This window comes from Eubalaena glacialis, chromosome 11 (genome assembly GCF_028564815.1).
Source record: "Eubalaena glacialis isolate mEubGla1 chromosome 11, mEubGla1.1.hap2.+ XY, whole genome shotgun sequence".
In the NCBI taxonomy this organism is placed as follows: Eukaryota; Metazoa; Chordata; class Mammalia; order Artiodactyla; family Balaenidae; genus Eubalaena; species Eubalaena glacialis.
In genome coordinates this window covers 546,306-567,839 of record NC_083726.1, presented here as the reverse complement: position 1 = coordinate 567,839, position 21,534 = coordinate 546,306, and the positions used below count along the sequence as shown (strand labels likewise).

General features: G+C 59.1%; 1 protein-coding gene across 4 annotated transcripts; it reads right to left on the bottom strand.

Moving 5' to 3' along the window:
* Nucleotides 1–4: 4 nt before the first annotated feature.
* On the bottom strand, nucleotides 5–21,363 carry TUBGCP6 (tubulin gamma complex component 6). 4 transcript variants are annotated; one of them, XM_061206612.1, is made up of 25 exons: nucleotides 20,449–21,363; nucleotides 19,408–19,571; nucleotides 15,770–15,980; nucleotides 10,253–10,426; nucleotides 9,126–9,247; nucleotides 8,284–8,362; nucleotides 8,063–8,172; nucleotides 7,793–7,884; nucleotides 7,558–7,697; nucleotides 6,375–6,524; nucleotides 5,761–5,842; nucleotides 5,588–5,676; nucleotides 5,393–5,508; nucleotides 4,063–4,201; nucleotides 3,677–3,748; nucleotides 2,341–3,484; nucleotides 2,115–2,173; nucleotides 1,775–1,910; nucleotides 1,526–1,694; nucleotides 1,295–1,436; nucleotides 1,007–1,201; nucleotides 796–928; nucleotides 504–717; nucleotides 232–431; nucleotides 5–150 (listed from the first exon to the last, which is right to left on the bottom strand). In XM_061206612.1, the coding sequence occupies exons 1-25, from the start codon at nucleotides 21,187–21,189 to the stop codon at nucleotides 59–61; spliced, it is 4,965 nt and encodes a 1,654-aa protein (XP_061062595.1). In that variant the 5' UTR covers nucleotides 21,190–21,363; the 3' UTR covers nucleotides 5–58. The 4 variants fall into 4 exon arrangements, 3 of the variants coding, with proteins under 3 accessions (XP_061062595.1, XP_061062596.1, XP_061062594.1); XM_061206613.1 differs by having other exon boundaries at nucleotides 796–850; XM_061206611.1 differs by having other exon boundaries at nucleotides 1,775–2,173.
* Between the last annotated feature and the right edge of the window lie 171 nt (nucleotides 21,364–21,534).

Below are 21,534 nucleotides of genomic sequence, written 5' to 3'. Positions count from 1 at the left end.
CGAGTGGGGCGGGCAGCACCTTTATTCCAGCCCAGGCACCCGCCACGCCACACAGGCCTCAGGCGTCCTGGTAGTAGCTGTTGAAGTTGATGCGCAGCAGGAAGTCCTCCAGGTGGGGCTGGTAGCCGCGGTTCACCAGCTTGCTCACCACTGGAGGGAGGGGGGGGTCCGTGAGCAGCGCAGCCCCGCCCCCGCCCCACCTGTCCCTGCCTGGCCCAAGGGAGAGGTCACCTTTGAAGAGGAAGTGGGAGTAGTACTTGAAGGTGCTGTAGGACTGCTGCATGAGGGCGAAGCTGGGGTGCTCGGGGCCGCGGGAGCCGCTGGCCGGGCCCCAGGGCTGGGAGATGAGCTGGCTGCGGAACTTGAGGACCAGGCTGAAGATGCTGTGGATGATGTTCATGACGGGCGCCGCCTTCTCTGTCAGCAGGCCCCTGGGGGAGCGAGGCGGGGGCTGCGGTGAGTGCGCCCGACCCGGGGGACGCGGCCCCGGCCCCACGCCTCACCTGAAGACAGCCTTGTGCAGGTACTCGGCATGGGCACGCTGGATCTCCTCTAGGTCGCCCACCGAGGCCAGCCTGGCCTGGAACTCACACCAGGTGACGTGCAGGATCTGGTTGGCGATGTAGCCCTGGATGACCTTCACAAAGTGCTGCATCTCGTGCTTGAACAGCTGCAGCTGGCGGAACTGCACCGAGCCGGCCGCGTGGCTCACCCGTGCTGTGGGGGGGATGGGGTGGGGGGGGTGTTGAGCTACGGCCACAGGCTGAGGGGACACCGGGGCCCTGCGAGGCTCACCTGTGCGCTTGAGGTGGAAGCAGACATCCTTGAGTGTCCACATCATGAGCTTCAACTGCAACAGGAAGGAGAAAATGCCGCTGTACCTGCTCAAGCAGCCCTCAGTGACCACGATGTTGAGGGGCCAGTCAACCTGCCAGGGAAGCCGACTTAGCACGCCCTGCGTCCCGGGACCGTCCCCCGCCCATCTGCACAAGGGGGCCCTACTCACCTTGTACCTGAGCTCCAGGCAGCTCAGCACGTCCGGGGCATTGGGGGCAAACGTCTCGGGCAGGAACTTGAGGGCGAAGGAGAGGTTGGCGGCGTGCGGGGTGTCGCCGTGCAGGCTGTACTGCAGGGCCTTGCTCAGCACGGAGTTGAGCACCAGCGGGCTGAGGAGCTCCCCAGGCGTCTGTCCCGCCCCGAGCTGCAGCAGCAGGGCACGGGTGTCCCAAGGCGTCCCGAGGCCTCCGGACCCCCTCCCGCAGCCCCACCTGTGCTCGCCCCACCCGGGGCTCACCTTCTCAAAGAGCAGGTCGCTGAGGGACTGCGCAAACTCCCCGTCCTCCATCAGCAGGAAGTGCCGCAGCGCCTCGAAGTGCGCCCCGAGGTGCAGCTCCACGAAGAAGTAGTCGACCGCGGCCTTGTTCACCAGGGAGACACTGGCAGGAGGGGCCTGGCGTCACTGGCCAGCAAGGCAGGGAGGGCTGGGCGGGAGGGCCGGGCGGGGCAGGGCCGGGCGGGCACTCACTGGGCAGCCAGCGGGGCCGTGATGGAGTGCTTCATGAGCACGGGCAGTGGCAGCAGCTCGCTCAGCTGCACCGCGCTCTCGTCCGCGTCTGACCGGGCCCCGGGGTCCTCGGGGAGGGCGAAAGCTCGGGGAAGCCCGTGGTGCAGGAGGCGGGCGACGGGAGGCTCTGCTGCAGGGGTGACACGGACCCCGGTCCCGCACCAGGGACACGCCGGCCAGGCTCCCTCCCGCCACGGCCAGCCCACTCACACATGGCCTCGTAGCTGTCCGGGTACTGCTCCAGGCAATACCGCCCCGCCAGGCCCGCCAAGTACGCCTGCTCCCTGTCCCAGCGCTGGGCCGCCTCCTCGCCAGGGCCTGGGCTGCTCCGGGTGTCCACGCCCTCCTGAAACAACCCAGCCTCAAGGAACCCGCCTGTTCCCCTCGTGTGGAAGAGGACGGACGGGGCGGCGGGAATCCCCCACGTGCCGCCCAGTCCCAGGACGGAGCCCTCACTGCCCACGACAGGCCAGGTGGGGGCAGCGGGCCCACCAGCAGCAGACGCTCCCCCGACTCCCGATCCCCAACCCCTGACCACGTCTGCCCTGACCTGTGAGCTCGGAGGGCCACTTGGAGAGAGATCCTGGGAGTCCCCACTCGCCCCCGGGCCTGAGCGGAACAAACGGGGTGGGAGGGGGCATCAGGGCCCAGCACCTGCCGCAGGGCAGCGCCCCACCAAGTCCCCAGGGCAGCCAGCTTCTCACCCGCCCTACCCCCGCCCCCCGTGGGCTCACGGACGCCCCCCGTCACAGGACAGCCCTGGGGGCCCCACTGACCTGGCTCCTCAGGGATACTGTCTTCCAGAGCAGTGGGTGCAGCCTCCGCAGACAGCAAGGCCTGCAGGCCGCTCTCCTCCCCACGGCCAGAGCCAGGTCCAGCCACTTGTGCACCGGAGCCACCTGAGGCCGTCTCTGCAGGCAGCCGTGGCTCCTGTTCCCGGGCAGGGCTCTGGGCTCCCAAGCTGAGGCCTGACTGGGACCCATGGTCAGGGGGCGCCCAGGGGGGCCCAGGCACGTTGGGCTCGGCTTCCCCTGAGAGCACCCCCAGCATCACACTGGACTGAGACACGTGTCCGTGGACATTCCACCGTGGCCGGGAGGGGGCCACATCCCACACGTTCTCCCCCACCCTGATGCTGGCATCAGACACGTGTCCGTGGACGTTCCACCGTGGCCGGGAGGGGGCCACATCCCACACGTTCTCCCCCACCCTGATGCTGGCATCAGACACGTGTCCGTGGACGTTCCACCGTGGCCGGGAGAGAGCCATTCCAGAAGCATAACCCTCTGTGGGAACACCAGGCTCTGCCACTTGCCCACAGAGCTGCCCCGTGGCCTGGCTGCTCTCCTCCTGGCGGGAGGGGTGCTGGGGGGGGTGCGCCTGAGGCAGAGCCACCCGCCCATCTGGGACACACGTGTCCGGCTGCACGTGAGTGTCCTCCCGCAGCTGCTGCCCCTCACTGCCCAAGCTTCCTCCTGCAGTCTGGAGGGCCCCTGGGGAAGCTGGGGCGGCCACAGCCGGCCTCAGGATGGTTCTGAAATCGTACTCCTGTGGCCCGGAGGGCCCCGTGTCTGCTGCTGCGGACGGAGCCAGGGGAGGCAGGTCCGAGCCGATGGTCTGCAGCGCCTCGTCCAGGACGGGGGCCGCGCTGGTGAGCACAGGCTGCTCAGCCCCCTGGGCCGCGGGCAGGAAGTCTTGGATGCTGAGGCCCACAGAGAACGGCCCCGGCTCCTCCGCCTGCTCTGACGGCGGGCCTGCACCTGGCCCTGAGCCGCAGGCCCCCGCTGCTGGAGACTCGAGGGGCTGCGGCGTCAGCACGCTCTGCCTGTCAGGGCTGTCCCGGGCGGCCTCGTGTTGCTCCTCACGCCCAGAATCGCAGCTGCAGCCTCCGTCTGGGCGCTCAGGGCCCAGAAAGGAAGCCTAGAACACAAGTGCGCGTTGATCCCTCCCATTATCTGGCTCTGTCCCCCAAGTTCAGTTCTGCAACCAGCACCAAAACCCACGATAGGGGGGCAGTGGGGACACAGGCCAGGCACGGGGCAGCCAGCTCCGAGCCCCACCCTACGTGCCCTGGATCCTGCCCCGGCCCCTCGCCCGGGAGCGGGCACTCACCTGGGAGCAGGCACCCGGGAGGACGGCCAGCGGCTCCAGGGGCTTCCCCTCAGCCATGTCGTCCAGCAGCTCCTGAAATTCAACCAGCAAGATGTGCGGCGGCAGCCGTGGGGGTGGAAGCCACAGCCCCACCGCCCGCGCCTGTCGGGCACCGCGATGCGGCGGGGCTCACGCGGCACTTGGCTCGCAGCCCGGCTGGCGCCCGGCACCACCTGTGTCGTCTGAGGGCAGCACGGCCTCTCCCGGTCACGACCCCTCTGAGCACGTGATGAGAGCCTTACTCATCCTCCTCCAGCGGGCGCACAGGAAGGTCTGCGTGCGACCTCAGGGGCTTCTGAGGCCCCGGGGGGGCCGGGGAAGAGCTCCCAGGTGAACGGCAGCGCTACCTGAACGCGTGTCTGATCTTCTAAGAGAAAACGAAGCCGAGCGCCGGCCAATCTGTGCCTCCGGACCTTCCACAGCGCCCTCTGCTCCCGACGAGCTGCCTCTGCGGACAGCTGGCTGTACCGATCCACCAGGGCCTGCCTGCAGCCACCGAGAGGGGACCGGTCACCACGGTCACCCCACCGTCCAGCCAGTGCCCCGTGGGCTGGATGCTCTCCGTGGCAAAGGCCCCCGATGGGCAGGCCACACGCCCAGCGCCTTCCCCGGCCAGGCAGCTGGTGCCGCAACACCTGCAGGGGCCTCGCTGGGCAGGTCTTTCTGGCCCCCAGACGAGGAGCCCCCAGCGGGCAGGCCCAGTGAATTCGCTCTGCTGAGTGAACACCAGAATGAGCGCCTACACAGCCCGGGGCAGAGGGACGGGCGAGGGGCCGGGGGCTGCCCAGGCCCTCTAGGAGGCAAGGCCTCGCTTCCTCAGCTGCATAAAAGGCAACTTCCCGTTCCGCTGAAGCAAACCCCAGAGAACTGACTGTTAATGCAAAAGGGTACACAGGATGCAGTGCAAGCATTTTATTTGCTTAATTCAAAGCTGGCCTGGCACGTTAACACCCAACGATTTTGATCCTCTCGCCATCAGGAGACTGGTTTCAAACCTGGGCCGGCCATTTTTAATTCGGTTGCCACAGGCCAGGGACACAGCCTCTACACCTAGTTTCCTCCTCGTGTAAACAGGTGAATAACATCTACTCACATGCACACACACGTGTGTACACACAAGACAGCACGGAGGCACATGCACTCATCACTTGCTGGCTCCGTCACAGCTCCATAAACCATCCCCAAGGTCAGGACAACTGAGACCCCGAGACGATGAGTAGGAAGGGACAGCCCCTCCCACAAAGGGCCCCCCTTCGAGATGCCAGCTCTGCTGCCAGCTTATGGGAAATGCAGAGGAGGGCGGGACAAGCTGCTGGCACAGCAAGAGACAGACTCTCAGGTACTGTGCTGGAGAAATTCCTCTCTCTGTCAAGCTGCTAACAGGTTTAAGAATAAATTAGAAAAACAGGAGCTGTTTAACTTAAAAGAAACAAAGAGACAGAGAGGCGACAGGAACACAGTGTGTGGACCGATCCTGAATCCCAATCCACACAAACCGACCGCAAGAAGACATTCTGAGTTCAGACCACTATTCTTCTGGCCTGAACGTACACCTGAAAGGTTTCAAAATAAAAGGTAAAGGGCCATCACAGAGATCAAATGAGCCACGGTGTCCCCGCGGTGCCCTCACCCCAGGGAGGCCGACCCGGAGTGGCCTCTGCACCCGCGGCCGCCTACCTGGCCTTCCTCTCCAGCTGCTCCTCCAGGGCCTTCAGCCTCCTCTGCCGGTCCCGGAGCTCGCGGGCGTAGCTGAAGTCATCATCCAGTTCCTCCTGCCTGGCCGCCCGGCGGCGCTGCACAACACCCCCCGGCGGCCCCGCTGGTGAGGCCGACTCCCTGAGCCTGTGCCACCCCCGGGCCAACCCCACTCACCTCCCGGTCCTTCACAAACTGCTCCTTCAGCCTCTGAAACTGCTCTCGCTTCTGGGCATCCAAGGCCATCCGCTCAGACAGCTGCCGATCTGCGACGAGAGAGTAAGGGGCACGTTATGAGGAGCCCCAGCAGGCAGCCCCCCGACACAGAGGGGGACCCGAGCCACACGCACCGCTGAGCGCGCTCAGGACCCTGGACGCAGCTTCCCGGGCCTGGACAATTAATTCTTGTTTTGCAATTTCCATTCGTAATTCCTGAAAAAGACCACCAGTGATTGATGCATCTAATCCTCCCTCCTGTGCCCCTGGGACGGCCTGGGAGAGGGGTCCGCTCAGACCCCGGGTGGGCTCCGGGGGCACGGTGCCCGCCCCACACAGTGGTGAGGCTGGTTCCCAGGCAGTCGACACACTCTCCCAGAGCAATCTGGGGCCAAGGCCCCAGGCCTGTATGCCCACCCTGAAGGGGACGGGCTTCCCTGCAGGGACGGAGGGCCAGGCCAGGGCGCTCCAGCGGGGTATACAGCCTCCTGCACCTCCAGCGCTCCCCGCCACCCCACCACTTGTTCTCTGGGGTCTGCCCGGCCCACATCTCCCTGCTGCCCACCAGGTGCCAGGCCAGGAAGGACTTTCCATCAAACCCCTCCCCAGCCCACAGGAGGCGCACAGCTTGGGCCCCAGTACACCTGCCCCTCCTGAGCAGGAGGGGAGCCCACTGTCCAGCCCACCCTGGGAGGAGAGAGGAGAGGAAGGCGCAAGGCAAGGCCCGTGGCCCAAGGTGCCCCCTCACCTTCTCCTCCTTGCTGATGGAGCTGTGGCGCGCCACCCTCTCCATCCGGCCCACGTAGATGGCACAGTCCTTCTCGATGTCCTTCAGCTCCTCGAGGGAGAATATCACCGAGATGCGAGGAACCGGGACATCGGAGCAGCAGAGGTAATGCTGCCGAGGAGGGAGGACCTGCCATGAGCCCAGAGGCACTCAGACCCACACCCCTCTCTGCCTCCCTGTTTCTGGCGACCCACGCGGACAGCCTGCTTCCTCAGAGACACCGCACTCCTCACTGACATCCTCCACGGCTCCGGGACGTCACAGGCTGGGTGGGTTTCCGCCCAGGCCAAGGCTGCCCTGTGGCAGAAGCCAGGTCTGGCTCCCACAAATAACACTTCAGAAGAAGCTGCCAAGAGCCGGACACACCCACACGCACTTCCTAAGGTCAGCTCAGACGGGACTGCCCCAGCCGCCAGCCCTCTCCCCAGGACCCAGCCCACCATGTAGTCCCGCCCTCCCCAGAGCCCCACCTCCCCGCAGCCAACCTCTAGGCTGCTCCTGGGGGCTCACCAATATGGGTCTCCTCCCCTGCATGGGCCGCTCCCACCCAGCCCTGAACCTGTCCTGGCCGCTCCAGTCTGATCTCAGCCCTGCACTCAGCCGGCTGCTGCCCCCCGATCCGGCCTGCACCCGGCGCTTCCACTGCCAGGAACCCCCAGGTCCACACACCTGGCCAGCCTGCTCAGACATCAGACAGCGCCTCCAGGCAGAAGCTGCCGGTCCACACCCCACCAGGTGACCACTGCCACCTGGCCATCTTCCACAGAGCCTCAGCCGCACGGAGCACAGCCAAGCCCTGTGACCCCTGCACACGACTCCCTGGGTCCACCTTCCTGGCGACGCAGCCCACCCCTGTCCTGCCGGGGCAGCTTCCAATGCGGGGGGGGGGGGGGAGGAGCCCACTGCCCCCTTGGCCTCTGAAATGCCCTCAGCTCTCCTCCCGTCTGTGAACAAGTGCCCAGAAACTCAACTGAAGCTGAGCTCGTGAAACTCTCAAGGGAAACTGAGGGAGAGGTCACCACGACCCCTGCTCCAACACAGCTGACCCAGAGCTAAGGACAGATGGCCAGGCCTCAGGGGGCCGAGGCTAGCAGGCGACAGGTGGGCAGTGCGCTGCGGGTGGCGCGCGCCAGCCCCTCCTCACCCGGGGGCAGCAGAGCTTCAGCAGGTTGATGGTCTTCCCGCAGACGTACACGTCGTGGGCAACGTGCCTCAGGAACACGGGGACGCAGTCCTCCACCTCTTTGGAGATGAGCACGTAGCCGTGGGTCCAGTAAAACTTATCTACGTGCGGGACGGGACAGCCGGGTCTGCGTCCCACCACGGCCCTGACCCGCCTGAGGGTGTGGGGTCCCAGCCGGCAGCCGGCCACCACCTACCTCTGAAGCCCAAGTACTCATGGTTCACCTGGATCATGAACTCGCCGTAAACGTCTCTGAAGACCCCACTGTACACCCAGTCGTGGATGAACCTGCCAGGGCGGGTGGGCCAGTGGTGAGGCGGGTGGCACCCACGGGGGTAGAGAGCTGCGCCCCGGTGCCCACAGTCCGAACCCCCCATCCTGTCCTCCCCGCGCCACCCCCATCTCTGATCCCCGCGCTGAGCAGGCGCCCCGACGCGAGGACGAGCTCGCGCGTGCCGGCGCCCACCGCGTGTAGGGCTCGCAGCTGGTCTTCAGCAGAGACAGCAGGACTGGGTAGTGCTCGTTGCTGCAGTTGTCCAGGGCCTCCTGGTAGAGGTAGGAGAGCAGCTTCACCCCCTGGAGGCGGCAAGGGGAGGGCTCAGCGCACACGGCACAGGCAGCAGGCGGGGAGCCCTGCCCGTCCCCCGGAGCCGGCCAGGCCCACACCCAGCAGGAACCCAGACTCACAGTGGGGAACGCAGCCCCGGGCGCTTCGCGCCCAGCGCCCAGGAGTCCAGTGCCGACGCCACAGAGCTCAGCCAGGTACCTGGACACACAGGCCGGTGAGACCAGGTGAGCAGCACACGTCCCCGGCCCTCCTCTGCCTGTCCAGATGGTCTGGCTTTAAAACCACCTGCACCTCAAGGACCTCAGGTGTGAGCCTCCTGCCGGGCCCCTCCCAGGGCGCCCCACGCATCTCCACCTCCTTCCCAGGTCTGGCCAAGACTAAATTCCCCTGAGTCCACCACCCTTCCCCGAACCTGCCACTCTCCCGCCTCCCCCAGGCTGCCACCTCCTCTGCCCTGGATGGCTGCCAAGTCCCACTCGGGGCGCTCGCCCCCGACACCCCGCTTCAGGCCGTGCTCCACATGGCAGCGCGGCCCCTGACAGCGCCCTCCAGATGCCCCCAGGCTCCCATCTCCAGCCCCGGGACCTCCACACTCTTTCCCCTCTGCCTGCAAGACCTCCTCTCCCACTGAACCCCTCAGCCCGCCCCAGCCCCCCACTCTGCCTTCTCCAGGTGGCACCTGCCAGCGGGCCTCGGCCTGGCGTTTACTAACTGGCTCCTGGGTGCCAGGGGCTGGGTCTGTCTGTAGGCACCCTGTGTGCCTGTCAGGCAGGAGCCCCCGATCCTGGGCAGGGCCCGCATGGTGGGCTGCCAACAGACAGCACCCAGCACCTCGTGAACTCAGCTGGGTCAAGGGGCTGTCCAGACGCCCGCCAGGAGGGCTGTTTTCATGGCTGCCCACCACCCAGCAAGCCCCACACCTGCCCCTGTCCAGCTACCAGGCTGCCGTGCTGAGGCTCACCTGAGCTGCCGGCCCAGTTTCTTGAAGAGAAAGCCAATGGTGAGGAGGCTCAGGGTGGGCGGAGTGGAGAGCACACAAGCCCGGTAGTACTGCAGGTACCTCCTCAGGCCGCTGGTGAAGGCCTGCGGGGCAGGGGGCAGGGGGCAGGGGGCTGGGAGGAGGGCGGCCAGGCGCTGGGGCACTGCCACCAAGCTCAGAACCAGAGCACGAGCCGGTGCAGGCAAAAGGCAGGGCTTCCACCCCCAGCCCTGGGGCTCCGTGCTCCAAGGAACGGGCATCTGTGGGTCACGTGCAGACACCCAGCCTGGCCGGGAGCCCGAGGCTACTGCAAATCCTGTCCCCGCAGCCAGGGCCAGCTGCACTGGGAAATCGGACCCTGCGGATCCCAACCAGCTGGGCTCTGCGCACAGACGCCAGCCCTCAGAGGGTCTCTGGCTGCTCAGATCACTGGGGTCTCGAGGACACACATGTCCTGGGCAGCACCACAGCAGCACGGCCCCAGCTCAGCTCACGCCGTTCCAGGAGGTCTGCGTGGAACACTCCAGAACAAACGTCAGGCACCCACCAGCAAGGAGACGGCTGTCCCGCCCTCACACCCCAGAGAGCCGACACAGCAGTCCTGTCTTGGTTTCCTTCTGCCCTCCCAGCCCTGTGGGTCCTAGAACCTGAGCCTCATCACGTCACCCTGGCAACCCCGCCGCGGTGCCCGCGCCCTTTTCTCAGTCTGGATGCCCCTCCCACGCAGCTGCCCCCGCTGTCCTGGGGGCTGTGGCCCGCGAATGGGCCAAAGACAAGGCTTTCAAGAGGACCTGGTTCAGCCCCACGCCAGGGACCCAGTGGGGAACAGGCAGCATGGGCCCCCCCACACACCACCTGGCCTGCCCCTGGGGCCCCCAGCACTGGCCACACCTGCCTCGCACTCTCTCGTGGCCCCAACACATCTGCCCCAGGCTTCCAGTGAAGTGACGGGCCAGGTAAGGCGTAATCGCCGGCCACCCCACTCCTGACGGGTAACTGACGGGTTTTGGACGTCACCGAGGAGAACACCGTTTGTACTCAGAGGCCCTGGTGCAGGACCTGCGGACAGCTCTCAGGCACGCCTGCAGCAGCGTGAGGCGGGGCCGTACCTGGAACACGAGGCCCTCGCTGCACGAGGTGTCCAGCACAGGCTGCAGAGAGAAGTGGCTCAGGCGCGCGTAGTGGGTCCCGCACTCGGCCACCTCCGAGAGGAGGCCGCTGACGCTCTCGGGGGACGCTCCCGAGACGTGGACGCCCTGCTTCACCGTGAAGGCTGGAGCTGGCTGCGCAGGACAGAGAGGAGGTCGCTGGGGCCGGGCATCCAGAGCCCAACGTGGTGCTGCATCCCATCCCACCCCTGCACCCAACCACAGCGCTGCCCACAGCGCCCCCAAGACCAGGTGCCCCGACCCAGAGACACGCACAGGAGAGGGCGCAGGAGACAGAAGGCCTTCCAAGCTACCTGAGGAGGGCACACAAACACCTGCTTGGGGCTGAGGCTGTAAGAAAGTGCTTGCCGTTAGATCTGGCAATTCAACTCCCAGGCACCTGTCCCAAGGAAATAATGGAAAAGGCACACAAATATCTGTCATGGCATGCTCCCCACAATATGGTTGACAACCGCAGAGCATGGAAACAACCTAAGAGAGGGCTGACTGCAACCAAACTCGTGGGATGCAGTGAAAGCAGTGTGAACAGGAAAACGTATAGCTGCAGGTACCTGCATTAACAGGAAGGCGGTCTCAAATAAATACCCACACCGTACACCTTAATGAAGCAGACAAAGAGCAAATGAAACCCAAAGCTAACAGAAGAAGAGAAACAATAAAAAAGGGAATAGAGGGGCTTCCCTGGTGGCGCGGTGGTTAAGAACCCGCCTGCCACTGCAGGGGACACGCGTCGAGCTCTGGTCCGGGAAGATCCCACGTGCCGCGGAGCTACTGAGTCTGCGCACCACAAACACCATGCTCCGCAACGAGAAGCCCGCGCACCACAACGAAGAGCAGCCCCGATCGCCACCACTAGAGGGAGCCTGCACGCAGCAACGAAGACCCAACGCAGCCTTAAATTAATTAATTAATTAATTGATTGATTGAAAAAAAAAATAGGCTGGGACCAGCACAACACCTCCCAACGAGTTAAGATGGTAACTGTTAACGTCATGTGAATTTTATAATTTAAAGAAAATAAAATCAACAAAAACCCAAAAATGAAAAGTCCAACACCATATGGCTTCACTGGTAAATCCTACCAAACAATTAAAGAACTACCACCAGTTATTCTTAAACTCTTCCAAAAATTAAAGAGGAGGGAACACTTCCTAATTCTAAGAGGCCAGTATTGCCCTGATGCCAAAGCAAGATAAAGACATTACGAGGAAAAGACTACAGGCCAACATCCCTTATGAATACAGGTGCAAAAATCCTTGATAAAATATTAACAAACTGAATCTATCAGCATGTTAAAGGATCATACACCATGACCACGTGGGTTTTATCTCAGGAATGCAAGGGTAGTTCAACATACAAAAATCAATGTAGGGACTTCCCTGGTGGCGCAGCGGTTAAGAATCCCCCTGCCAATGCAGGGGACACAGGTTTGATCCCGGGTCCGGGAAGATCCCACATGCCGCAGAGCAACTAAGCCCGTGCGCCATAACTACTGAGCCTGCACTCTAGAGCCCGCAAGCCACAACTACTGAGCCCGCATGCCACAACTACTGAAGCCCGCGCGCCTAGAGCCCATGCTCCGCAGCAAGAGAAGCCACTGCAATGAGAAGCACGCGCACCGCAATGAAGAGTAGCCCCCGGCTTTCCACAGCTAGAGAAAGCCCACACGCAGCAATGAAGACCCAAGGTAGCCAAAAATAAATAAATGAATAAATTTATTTTTAAAAAAACAATGTAATACACCACATTAATAGAACGAAGGAAAAAATTATATATGATCATCTCAGCTGATGCAAAAAAAACTGACAAAACTCAATACTTTTTCATGATAAAAACACTCAGTAAACTAGGAAAAGAATGGAACTTTCTCAACAGGATAAAGGTCACGTGTGAAAAACCCACAACTGCCATGACACTCAGTGGTGAAAGACTGAAAGCTTTTCCCCTAGGATAAGGAACAAGGCAAGGATGCCTGTTTCACCACTTCTGTTCAACATAATACTGGAAGTCCCAGCCAGAGCAATTAGGTAAGAAAAAGAAAATTTAATATCCAAATTGGAAAGGAAGAAGAAAATTATCTGTCTGCAGATGACATGATCTTATATACAGAAAACACTAAAGAATCTACAAAACACCTGATAGAGCTAATAAATGAATTCAGCAAAGTTCCAGGATATGAAATCAACATACAAAAATCAGTTGTATTTCTATACGCTTGCAACGAACAATCCAAAAAAAGGAAACTAAGAAAACAATTCCATTTACAAGTGTAATATAAGAATAAAATACTTAAGAGATAAATTTAACTGAGAAGGCAAAAGACTTGTTACAGTGAAAACTAGAAAACATTGCTGAAAGAAATTAAAGACCTAAATAAATGCGAAGACATCCGATGTTCATGGACTGGAGTGTCTAATAATGTTGGGGTAATAATACACCCAGGGACTCCCCGGCGGTCCAGTGGTTAAGACTCAGCACTTCCACTGCAGGGGGCACGGGTTCAGTCCCTGGTCAGGGAACTAAGATCCCACATGCTGTGCGGTGTGGCCAAAAAACATAATAATAATAATACACCCAAATCGATCTATGGATTCAATGCAATCCCTATCAATATCCCAATGGTGTTTTTAGCAGAAATAGGAAAAGCCATCTTAAAATTCATAGTGGTATTGCAAGGGACCCTGAATAACCACAACAATCTTAAAAAAAACTCACACCTCCCAAGGTCAAAACTTCCTACAAAGTTACAGTAATCAAAACAGTGTAGAACTTGGGAAGTTCCCTGCTACCTTAGTGGTTAGGACTTGGCGCTTTCACTGCCACGGGCCGGGTTCAATCCCTGGCCAGGGAACTGAGATCCCACAAGCTGCGCGGCACGGCACCCCAAAAAAACAAAACAGTGTAGTACTGACATTAGGACAGACATGAAGACCAGTGGAACAGAACAGAGTCCAAAAATAAACACTCACATATACGGTCAATTAATGCCTAAGGATACCAAGACCATACAATGGGGAAAGAACAGTCTTTTCAACAAATGGTGCTCGGTAAACAGAACATCCACATGCAAAAGATTTGAGTTGGACCCTCCCCCTGCACCATACACAAAATTAACTCAAAATAGATCAAATATCTAAACTTAAAAGCTAAAACAATAAACTCTTGGAAGGAAACATAGAGACCTTGAATTTGGTGATTTCTTAAATATGACACCAAAGGTACAGGCAACGAAAGAAAGAAAATAAATAAACTGAACTTCATCAAAATTAAAAACTTCTGTACTTCAAAGGATACTATCAAGAGAGTGAAAAAACAACCTACAAAATGGGAGAAAATATTTGCAAATCATATATCTGATAAGGGATTAATATCCAGAATGTATAAAGAACTCCTACAACTCAACGGCCCAATTCAAAAATGGGCAAAGGACATGTGAGAACACAGTAAGAAGGCAGCTGTCTGAAAGCCAAGGAGAAAGGCCTCAGGAGAAACTAATTCTGCAAGCACCTTAACCTTGTACCTCCAGCATCCAAAACTATGGGAAAATACATTTCCATTCTCTAAACCCCCCCAAAAAAAAAAAAAAAAAAAAAGGCAAAGGACTAGAATAAACATTTCTTCAAAAAAGATATATCCGTGAAAAAATGCTCAGGACTTCCCTGGTGGGGCAGTGGTTAAGAATCCGCCTGCCAATGCAGGGGACATGGGTTGGAGCCCTGGTCCAGGAAGATCCCACATGCCACGGAGCAAAGAAGCCTGTGCGCCACAACTACTGAGTCTGTGTGCCACAACTACTGAAGCCCGTGCGCCTAGAGCCCATGCTCCACATCAAAAGAAGCCACCGCAATGAGAAGCCCGTGCATCGCAACGAAGAGTAGCCCCGCTCGCCGCAACTAGAGAAGGCCTGCGCACAGCAACGAAGACCCAACGCAGCCGAGACTTAATTAATTAATTAATTAAAAACAAAAAGGGAAAAAAATCTTAAAAAAAATAAATGCTCAGCATCATTAGTCATGATGGAAATGCAAATCTAAACTACAATGAGATACCACTTCACACCCACTGGGATGGCTATTATTTATCAAAAAAGGGGTGGGGGGGATAACAAGTATTGGTAAGGATGCAGAAAAACTGGAACCCCAGGACACTGCTGGAGGGAGTGTAAAAGGGTGCAGCCATGGTGGAAAATAATCTGTTGGTTCCTCAGAGAGTTAAACATAGAATTACTGTATGACCCAGCAATACCACTCCTAGGAATATATCCAAATGAACTAAAAGCCGGGACTCCAACAGATTCTTGTGCACCCATGTGCACACAGCACTAGTCACAATAGCCAAAAGGTGAAATCCACACAAGTGTCCATCAACTTGATGAATGGATAGCAAAATGTGGTCTATGTATGCATGGAATACTTTTCAGCCTTAAAAAAGGAAGGAAATTCTGACACTGGTTACAACATGAATGAACCTTGAGAACATTATGCTGAATGAAATAAGTCAGACACAAAAGGACAAACACTGTATGATTCCATTCATATGAGGAAAATCACAGAGACAGGAAGTAGAAAGGTGGGTGCCATGGGCTGGGGGAGGGGGAAATGGGGAGTCAGGGTTTAACGAGGACAGAGTTTCAGTTTGGGAAGATGAAAAATTTTGGAAATAGTGGGATGATTACACAACATTGTGAATGTAATTAATGCTACTGAATAGTACACTTAATAGTTTGTAAGATGGTAAATTTTAAGTTACGTCTGTTTTACCACAATTTAAAAAGGGTGGAGAGGGTTGATTCCACTCCATAGAGAAGGGCCATTCACACAACAGAACACTATGAGGCCATGAACACGGAGTCTGGAACAGCGTCCCAGAGGGCACCCCAGCGCCAGCGCCAGCACCAGCACCCGCACCAGCACCAGGACCGCCTGGAGCCGGCTGGAGCGCGTCTGAGCCAAGCCCAGGATGTGCTTCTAGCACACGCTCCACCTGAGAACAGCCCTGGGAAGTACACTGAAGACAGAGACCGGGCACAGGACAAAAGAAGCAGTTGCAGAACAACACATAAAAAAGGCTTCATTCTCATAAACATATCTTTTGTTCAGTAAACACCCAGCAAGAGGCAAAGGCTGGATAAAGTGCAGCGACTGCCCAGCTGAGCCAGGCCCCCCGCGGCCAGGAGAGAGCGACAGGGAAGGCTCAGAGGGCCCCCCAACCCCAGCACTTCTCGAGGATCCGCGGAAACAGGTATATTTCTCTTCTTTCACTGACGGCAAGAAACACCTTTTATTCAGTTTTTAAAAGGATGTTAATGAATTAATACTTTTTAGAACTGAAACGAGAAGACGATCACCAGGCAGGCGGCCAAGTCGGCTTCCCAACCACACGCCACCCTGGACTCTGTGGCCGCTGCCCCCCGCCTCACCCAGCGCCCAGGTACATCGCGTGTGAGCGTGTCCTTACCTGGCAGAGGGAAAACGTGGCGGACACGACCCCAATCAGGATGTTGAGCGCGTCCTTCACCAGCTCGCACTCCTTCACCAGGACGGGCTGCGGGGCCTGCAGGAGGCCGCCGCCCAGCACCTGCAGCCCCGCTTGGCAGAGCCGGCAGGACCTGTCGAAGGCGGCCCTTCCGGCCTCGGTGAGGTAGGGCTCCTCTCGGTGGCCAGGCGGGCTGTGGGGGACAGAGGGGGGCAGCGAGTGGACGTGAACAGAAGGCGGGACAAACAGCGGTTCAAGAGCATAAAACGTCTAAGACCAGGTGTGACTCCCCACGGCCCCAGCCCCCCAGCAGCGTGCGGCAGGCAGTCAGACAGCGCCGCGCAGAAAGGGTCCAGAAGCAGCAGCAAATGCCCGCACCGCCCAGCGCCTCCGGGCACACGGCGGTCCTCCGGCTGACCACTCGCTCGCGATGGCCTCTACGTGGGAAACAACACCCAAGCTCGGAGCAGAACAGTAACAACAGCGCACGTGTCCATCGCCAGAGGAGTGGATAAAGACGAGATCTGTCCACACGAGGGAACTGTTACCCAGGCTTAAAAAGAAAGGAAATTCTGACACAACGTGTCAGATACTACAACATGGAGGAACGCTGAGGGCGTGATGCTAAGTGACACAAGCCAGTCACGAGAGAACAAGTACTGAGTGACCCCGCTCCTGTGGGGTCCCTAAAGTAGTCACAACCACAGAGACAGAAAGGAGAAGCGTGGGGGCCAGAGGCTGGGGGAGGGAGGGGGGAGTGAGTGTGTAATGGGGACCGAGTCTCAGTTTGGGAGGATGAAAAAGTTCTGGAGACGGATGGTGGTGAAGGTCACACCACATGAATGTCCTTAATGCCACTAAACCGTACACTTAAAAAGGGTTAAGATGTTAAATTTTATGTCACGTGCATTTTATCACCCTCCCCCCAGAAAAGCACAAAGAACGTACAGAGCAAAAAGTCTCCTGCAATTCCAGGAGAAATCAGGGGGGCTGGGTCTCACAGAGGGTGGCTCTGGGCACACGTCCACCCCTGAGGTCTTTGCCTATGGGGGTCCTGTAGGAAGTTCAGGAACTACCAGTGTCTGCCCAGCCCAGTCACACTGTTCAAAAGAGGCCAAAAAGACAGTATCACTTCTTAAATATTCCTTTGGAAACCATCAACCCCTACTGAAAGTATGAAAGAATCGTTTTTTAAAATCCACTGGAAAAAGTAATTTCTTAATAAAAGGAGCCCAGGAAAAATCTCAGAACTTGTTAAAACCAAAAATGCTTTTTAACGAACACTGCACCATAATGCGCTCCTTCCCTCATCGAGCAAGTGTCTGAGAGCAGCGGCCAGAGCAGGACAAGCCCAGTCCTCACGGGGCAGGTGCGCAGACACAAGCTACGAGGAGGCGCGACTCACCGCCCACGACACGGGTCCCGGAGGGAAGGCCCCGGGAGCAAGGCCACGCCGGGACCAAGGCCACGCCGGCAGCAGCGCCCCTGGCGGAGGGAGCGGCCTGTGTGAAAGCCCAGAGACAGGAAGAGAAAGGGGCCAGGTGCTTGGGGCTCAGTGTGGGGAGGGCGAGGGCAGGGGCCGGCGGTCCACAGTCCAGATGGGGAGGCCGTGAGGCGTGGCAGCGCACCTCTGATCTCCATCCCTGGAAAGTGGTGCTGGCCGAGTGGAGGACAGCCGAGTGGGCAGGAGAAGCGGGCAGGCCAGTCCTGAGTGCCCCGATCAGCAGGTGGGGCCCAGCCGGGCCACGACACCAGCCCACACTCCCTCAGGGCAGGAAGAGCTCGAGGAAAGGAGGAGACTCGGAGCTCCAGGGTCCTTCCGAACGGCCCTCCAGGGGGTCCCCGGGGGGGTGCATGTGCTGCGGGCGCCATCCCACCGCGCACTTGAGTGCTAGGCTCCTGCCCACTCTTCCAGGGTCAACTCCCGACCACTGTGGCCACATGAGCCTTTCGGTGGCTCAGAGCTGAGGGAGGAGAGTCCGTGAAGGAAAACAAACTCACACTTGTCCCCACAGAGAACTTGGCCTTTAACATCAACGAAACCACTTCCCCAGAAAGGGCGACAGACGCAGAGGACTCCTGGCAGCAGGGAGACCGACGCTGGCTCACAGGCTGGAGCACAGGGGCGGGGGCCCTCTGGGGGTTCTCGAGGCGAGGGCAGAGTTCACAGTCCAGGGGCTGCAGGTGGGCAGGGAGCCTCCACTGCCCGCTCGTCAGAGCTCCCGGCAGGAAACCAGCAGGCGGCTGGGATTTCACTGCAACAAGTTCCCAAGATTCTCCAAATGAACCTGAGTGACAGGCCTCAGGGGTTGGGGCACCAGGTTATGATGGAGCAGGCAGTGGAAGAGCCTGGGGGGAGTGAGCTCAGGCCGTGACCAGCCGCGAGGCGGCCGGGCGTCTCCTGCGGGAGCGCGGGGCACAGGCCAACGCACGGGCTGCCGTCCTCCTGGAAGGGACGCCGCAAGGTACTCCTCACGCTGGAGCTGTGGGGTCAGTTCTGCTTTCGGGGGACACTGAGGAGATTAAGCGCATTCAGAAAAAGGGACGAAGATGCTGACCAGCTGAGCAACCATGTCTCCTGAACAGTGACCTGCAAAACTGAACCTAGAAAAGTGGGAACTGCTAAATGAAATACCACTAGCGAATATTTACAAAAGAAAGTAGTAGCTGCTTGATGGCCAGTGTTTAGACTTGTGAGGGGTGAGCAAACAGCGGAGTGATTAGATTTGCTTTGTACACACAAGACAGGGTGAAGACTTAACAGGAAGTCACAGGGCAGAGAAGCCCCTCAAAGACAAGACAACCACCAAAACCGACAGTGCTTGGGGAAGCAGGAAGCTGGCCCTGCCTGGAGGAATCCACGTGGGGGAAGATGACCACGCCAGGAAAGCTACCCCAGCAGGAGCAGGGCCCACACAACATCCCCGAGTGCGTGCTCGTCCTTGGGAGACCCTGCAGGAGCCAAGGCTGCAACAGGAGGCGCTCGGCTCCCTGTGAACCCCACCTCTTTCACTCAGCGCTTCCCAAACTGGCATCCCACAGAAATGCTGCAGATGAGATGCAACAAGAGTATCCCATGACCAGACATTTGGGAAATGTGTCCTCTACCCCCACCCTGGGAGGCTGCGACACACCAGCACACTACAGACCGAGAGGTCCTGTGTGCAGAGGCCGTGGACGGGAAGAGCACCCATCAGGGAAACACTGCGATGACCGAACTTCTCACCACAGAGGACCACCCTCAGTCGTTCTAGACGTGAAGAACGTTCCCTCATCAGCACCCCATGCCCGGCACTGACCACACAGCCTGCCAGGCCGCCCTCAGACACCTCTGACTGGGAGCCACCGTGGCCAGGATGTAACTCAGTTGCCAACTGACCACACTGTGAAGTGTGATGTGCAGAAGTTACTGGTTCAGTGGGACCCTCCATAGGCCCAAGAGCCCTTTCCCCCTGCACTTCTCTCAACCCCTAGGATGCAGACAACTTGTACACAGCTTGACTGAAACTTCCAAGTTCCTAATCCCAGCCACCTGGGCTCTCCGAGTAAAGGCCAGGTTCACCTGGGGTCGGGGGGTTGGGGGGGAGGGCACTGTGCATTTTAAGGCAAAGCTCACGAACCATCCAACTTGCTCCCAGCACCTCCGCTTGCTGGCCTCGTAGGTGAGTACAGCGTCCCACAGGTCAATGTCTGGAGTCACGCCCGGCTCAGACTGGGAATCAGGAGTCAGATTGGATGCTGACTGGAACCCTTCATCTTCCGACTGATCCACGCTCGAAGGGACCTGGAGGCCAAGGGAAAAGGACATTTCACCTGTACGTGGTGTCTAGATTTCACCCGAGTGGGATGACAGTTCCAGGGGCGCTTCCACACGCTTCCATTTCCTCTATGGGAAAGACCCGACAGAACGCTTCTTCTATTTTTCTCAAGCACATAAGTAGTACACCATGTTTTCACCCCTAGGGAATCATTTAAGGAATTAAACTAATTCATTACCAATTCCCAATTTCACACAACACAGGCTTGTTGAGGCTTACGAGCCTCAAAATAACTTACAATGACATTTTTCACAAGATGTCTCTGATCTGGAAATTCCATTTTGGGGAACCCAGCATAAAAAAATCATATAGACACAGAAAAACTCACGTCCGCCAAGATGTTTGTTATAGCATTATGGTTGAAAACAATCTAAATGCCTCACAGTAAGGGAATAACTGAACGATGACAGAGCACCCTTTCAGCAAAGCCGCAAAATGCAAAGGCAAACGACAATTTACTTAATAACGGAAAAATCCCACCTTACCGGGAAAAAAACATATAACACTGCACGAACAGCACGGACAAATGTTTTTTGCCACCTACGGCTACTGAACACTTGAAACGCAGGGAGAAACCGGATTTATTTCATTTTCATGAACTTGAATTTAAACATCAACTCGAGAACAGAAATGAACGAACACTAAATAGAAGAGAAAAGCGGCACGTGGCCGGGGGCTGCGCGGGAGGGGGGTGGGGTGGGGGTCCGCACCGGCAGCCCCGCCCCACGGCTCAGCCGCCAGTGCCCCGGACTCCAGCTGTCCTCCCTTTGCCCCGATGGAAGGAAGGTCAAACGAGGCCCTTCCCAAGCCCGGGGAGCCGGAGGCAGGAAGCAAACACTCTACCTTGATGGCCAGTCCGGAGAGGTCTGCGCTGTCCGGCACCGGGGGCAGGTCCAGGCGGACGTCCAGGTCGGCCGTGCGGCTGTGCACCAGGGCTCCGAAGAGCGAGACACGGGTGTCCCTCTCAAACCTGTCCCCGCAGGGGTCGCCATACGAGAAAAGCCCGACAGCGGGCAGGCCGGTGCCCGGCGCCGCCTCCATCACCTGCAGCGTCTTCCGGACCAGGTTCCGACAGAGATACTCCTCTCCGGAGATGAGCGACCGCACGTCCGCCTCCAACCCGCTCAGGTCGCCGCAGTCGTAGCCGCCGTAGGGAACGTCTCTCCCGACGGGCCGGCTGTGCAGGAAGAAGTCCCGCCGGCGCCGCAGCATGCGCGGGGGCCCGCTGCCCGCCAGCCGCACCAGCAGGTCCAGCACGGATCCCAGCTCCGCCAGCGGCCGGCGATGCGCGGCCTCCAGCTCCTCCACCAACTCCTCCAGGCGGTCGGCCTCAGCGCCCAGGCCGCTCACTCGCAAGTCGAAGGACAGCATGAGGATCCTGTTTTTCACCGGGAGTCTCGGGAAGCCGGGCTGCAGCTTGCGGGTCTCATCTTGAAAGAGGCTCGTGAACAGAACGTTGTAGGCCACCCTCTTGAGGCTCTGCTTGGCCTTCTTGCGGCTCCCGCGGCGCTGGCCATAGTGAGCCTTCGCGGCCGGCAGGAGGGCCTCGCACAGGTCGTCCACCAGCTGGGGGACGCTGGCCATGCCCCCTCCTCACGCCGGGCCCTCGAGCGCGGCCTGGCTCGCCTTCTCGGGGCCCCGGAGAGGGGACGGCCGGCAGAGGCACCGCCGACGACGGAGCGTGGGCCAGGCCCGCGCGCCCGCCGGGTCCCCTCACTCCGCGGACAGCGCGCAGCCCCAGCTCCTGCCACCGCGTCACCACCACGCGACCAGCTAGACAACCGGAGCAAGCGCACCGGAACTGCGTCACCCGGGAGGCGGGCGGCCCGCGCGGAGGGGGCAGAGCCTGGAGGCCGCCTACCAAGGGCACTTCCGGCCTGGAGCCTCGTTTCTACGGGAGGGGAAACTGGGGCCGGAATCAACTGAGTT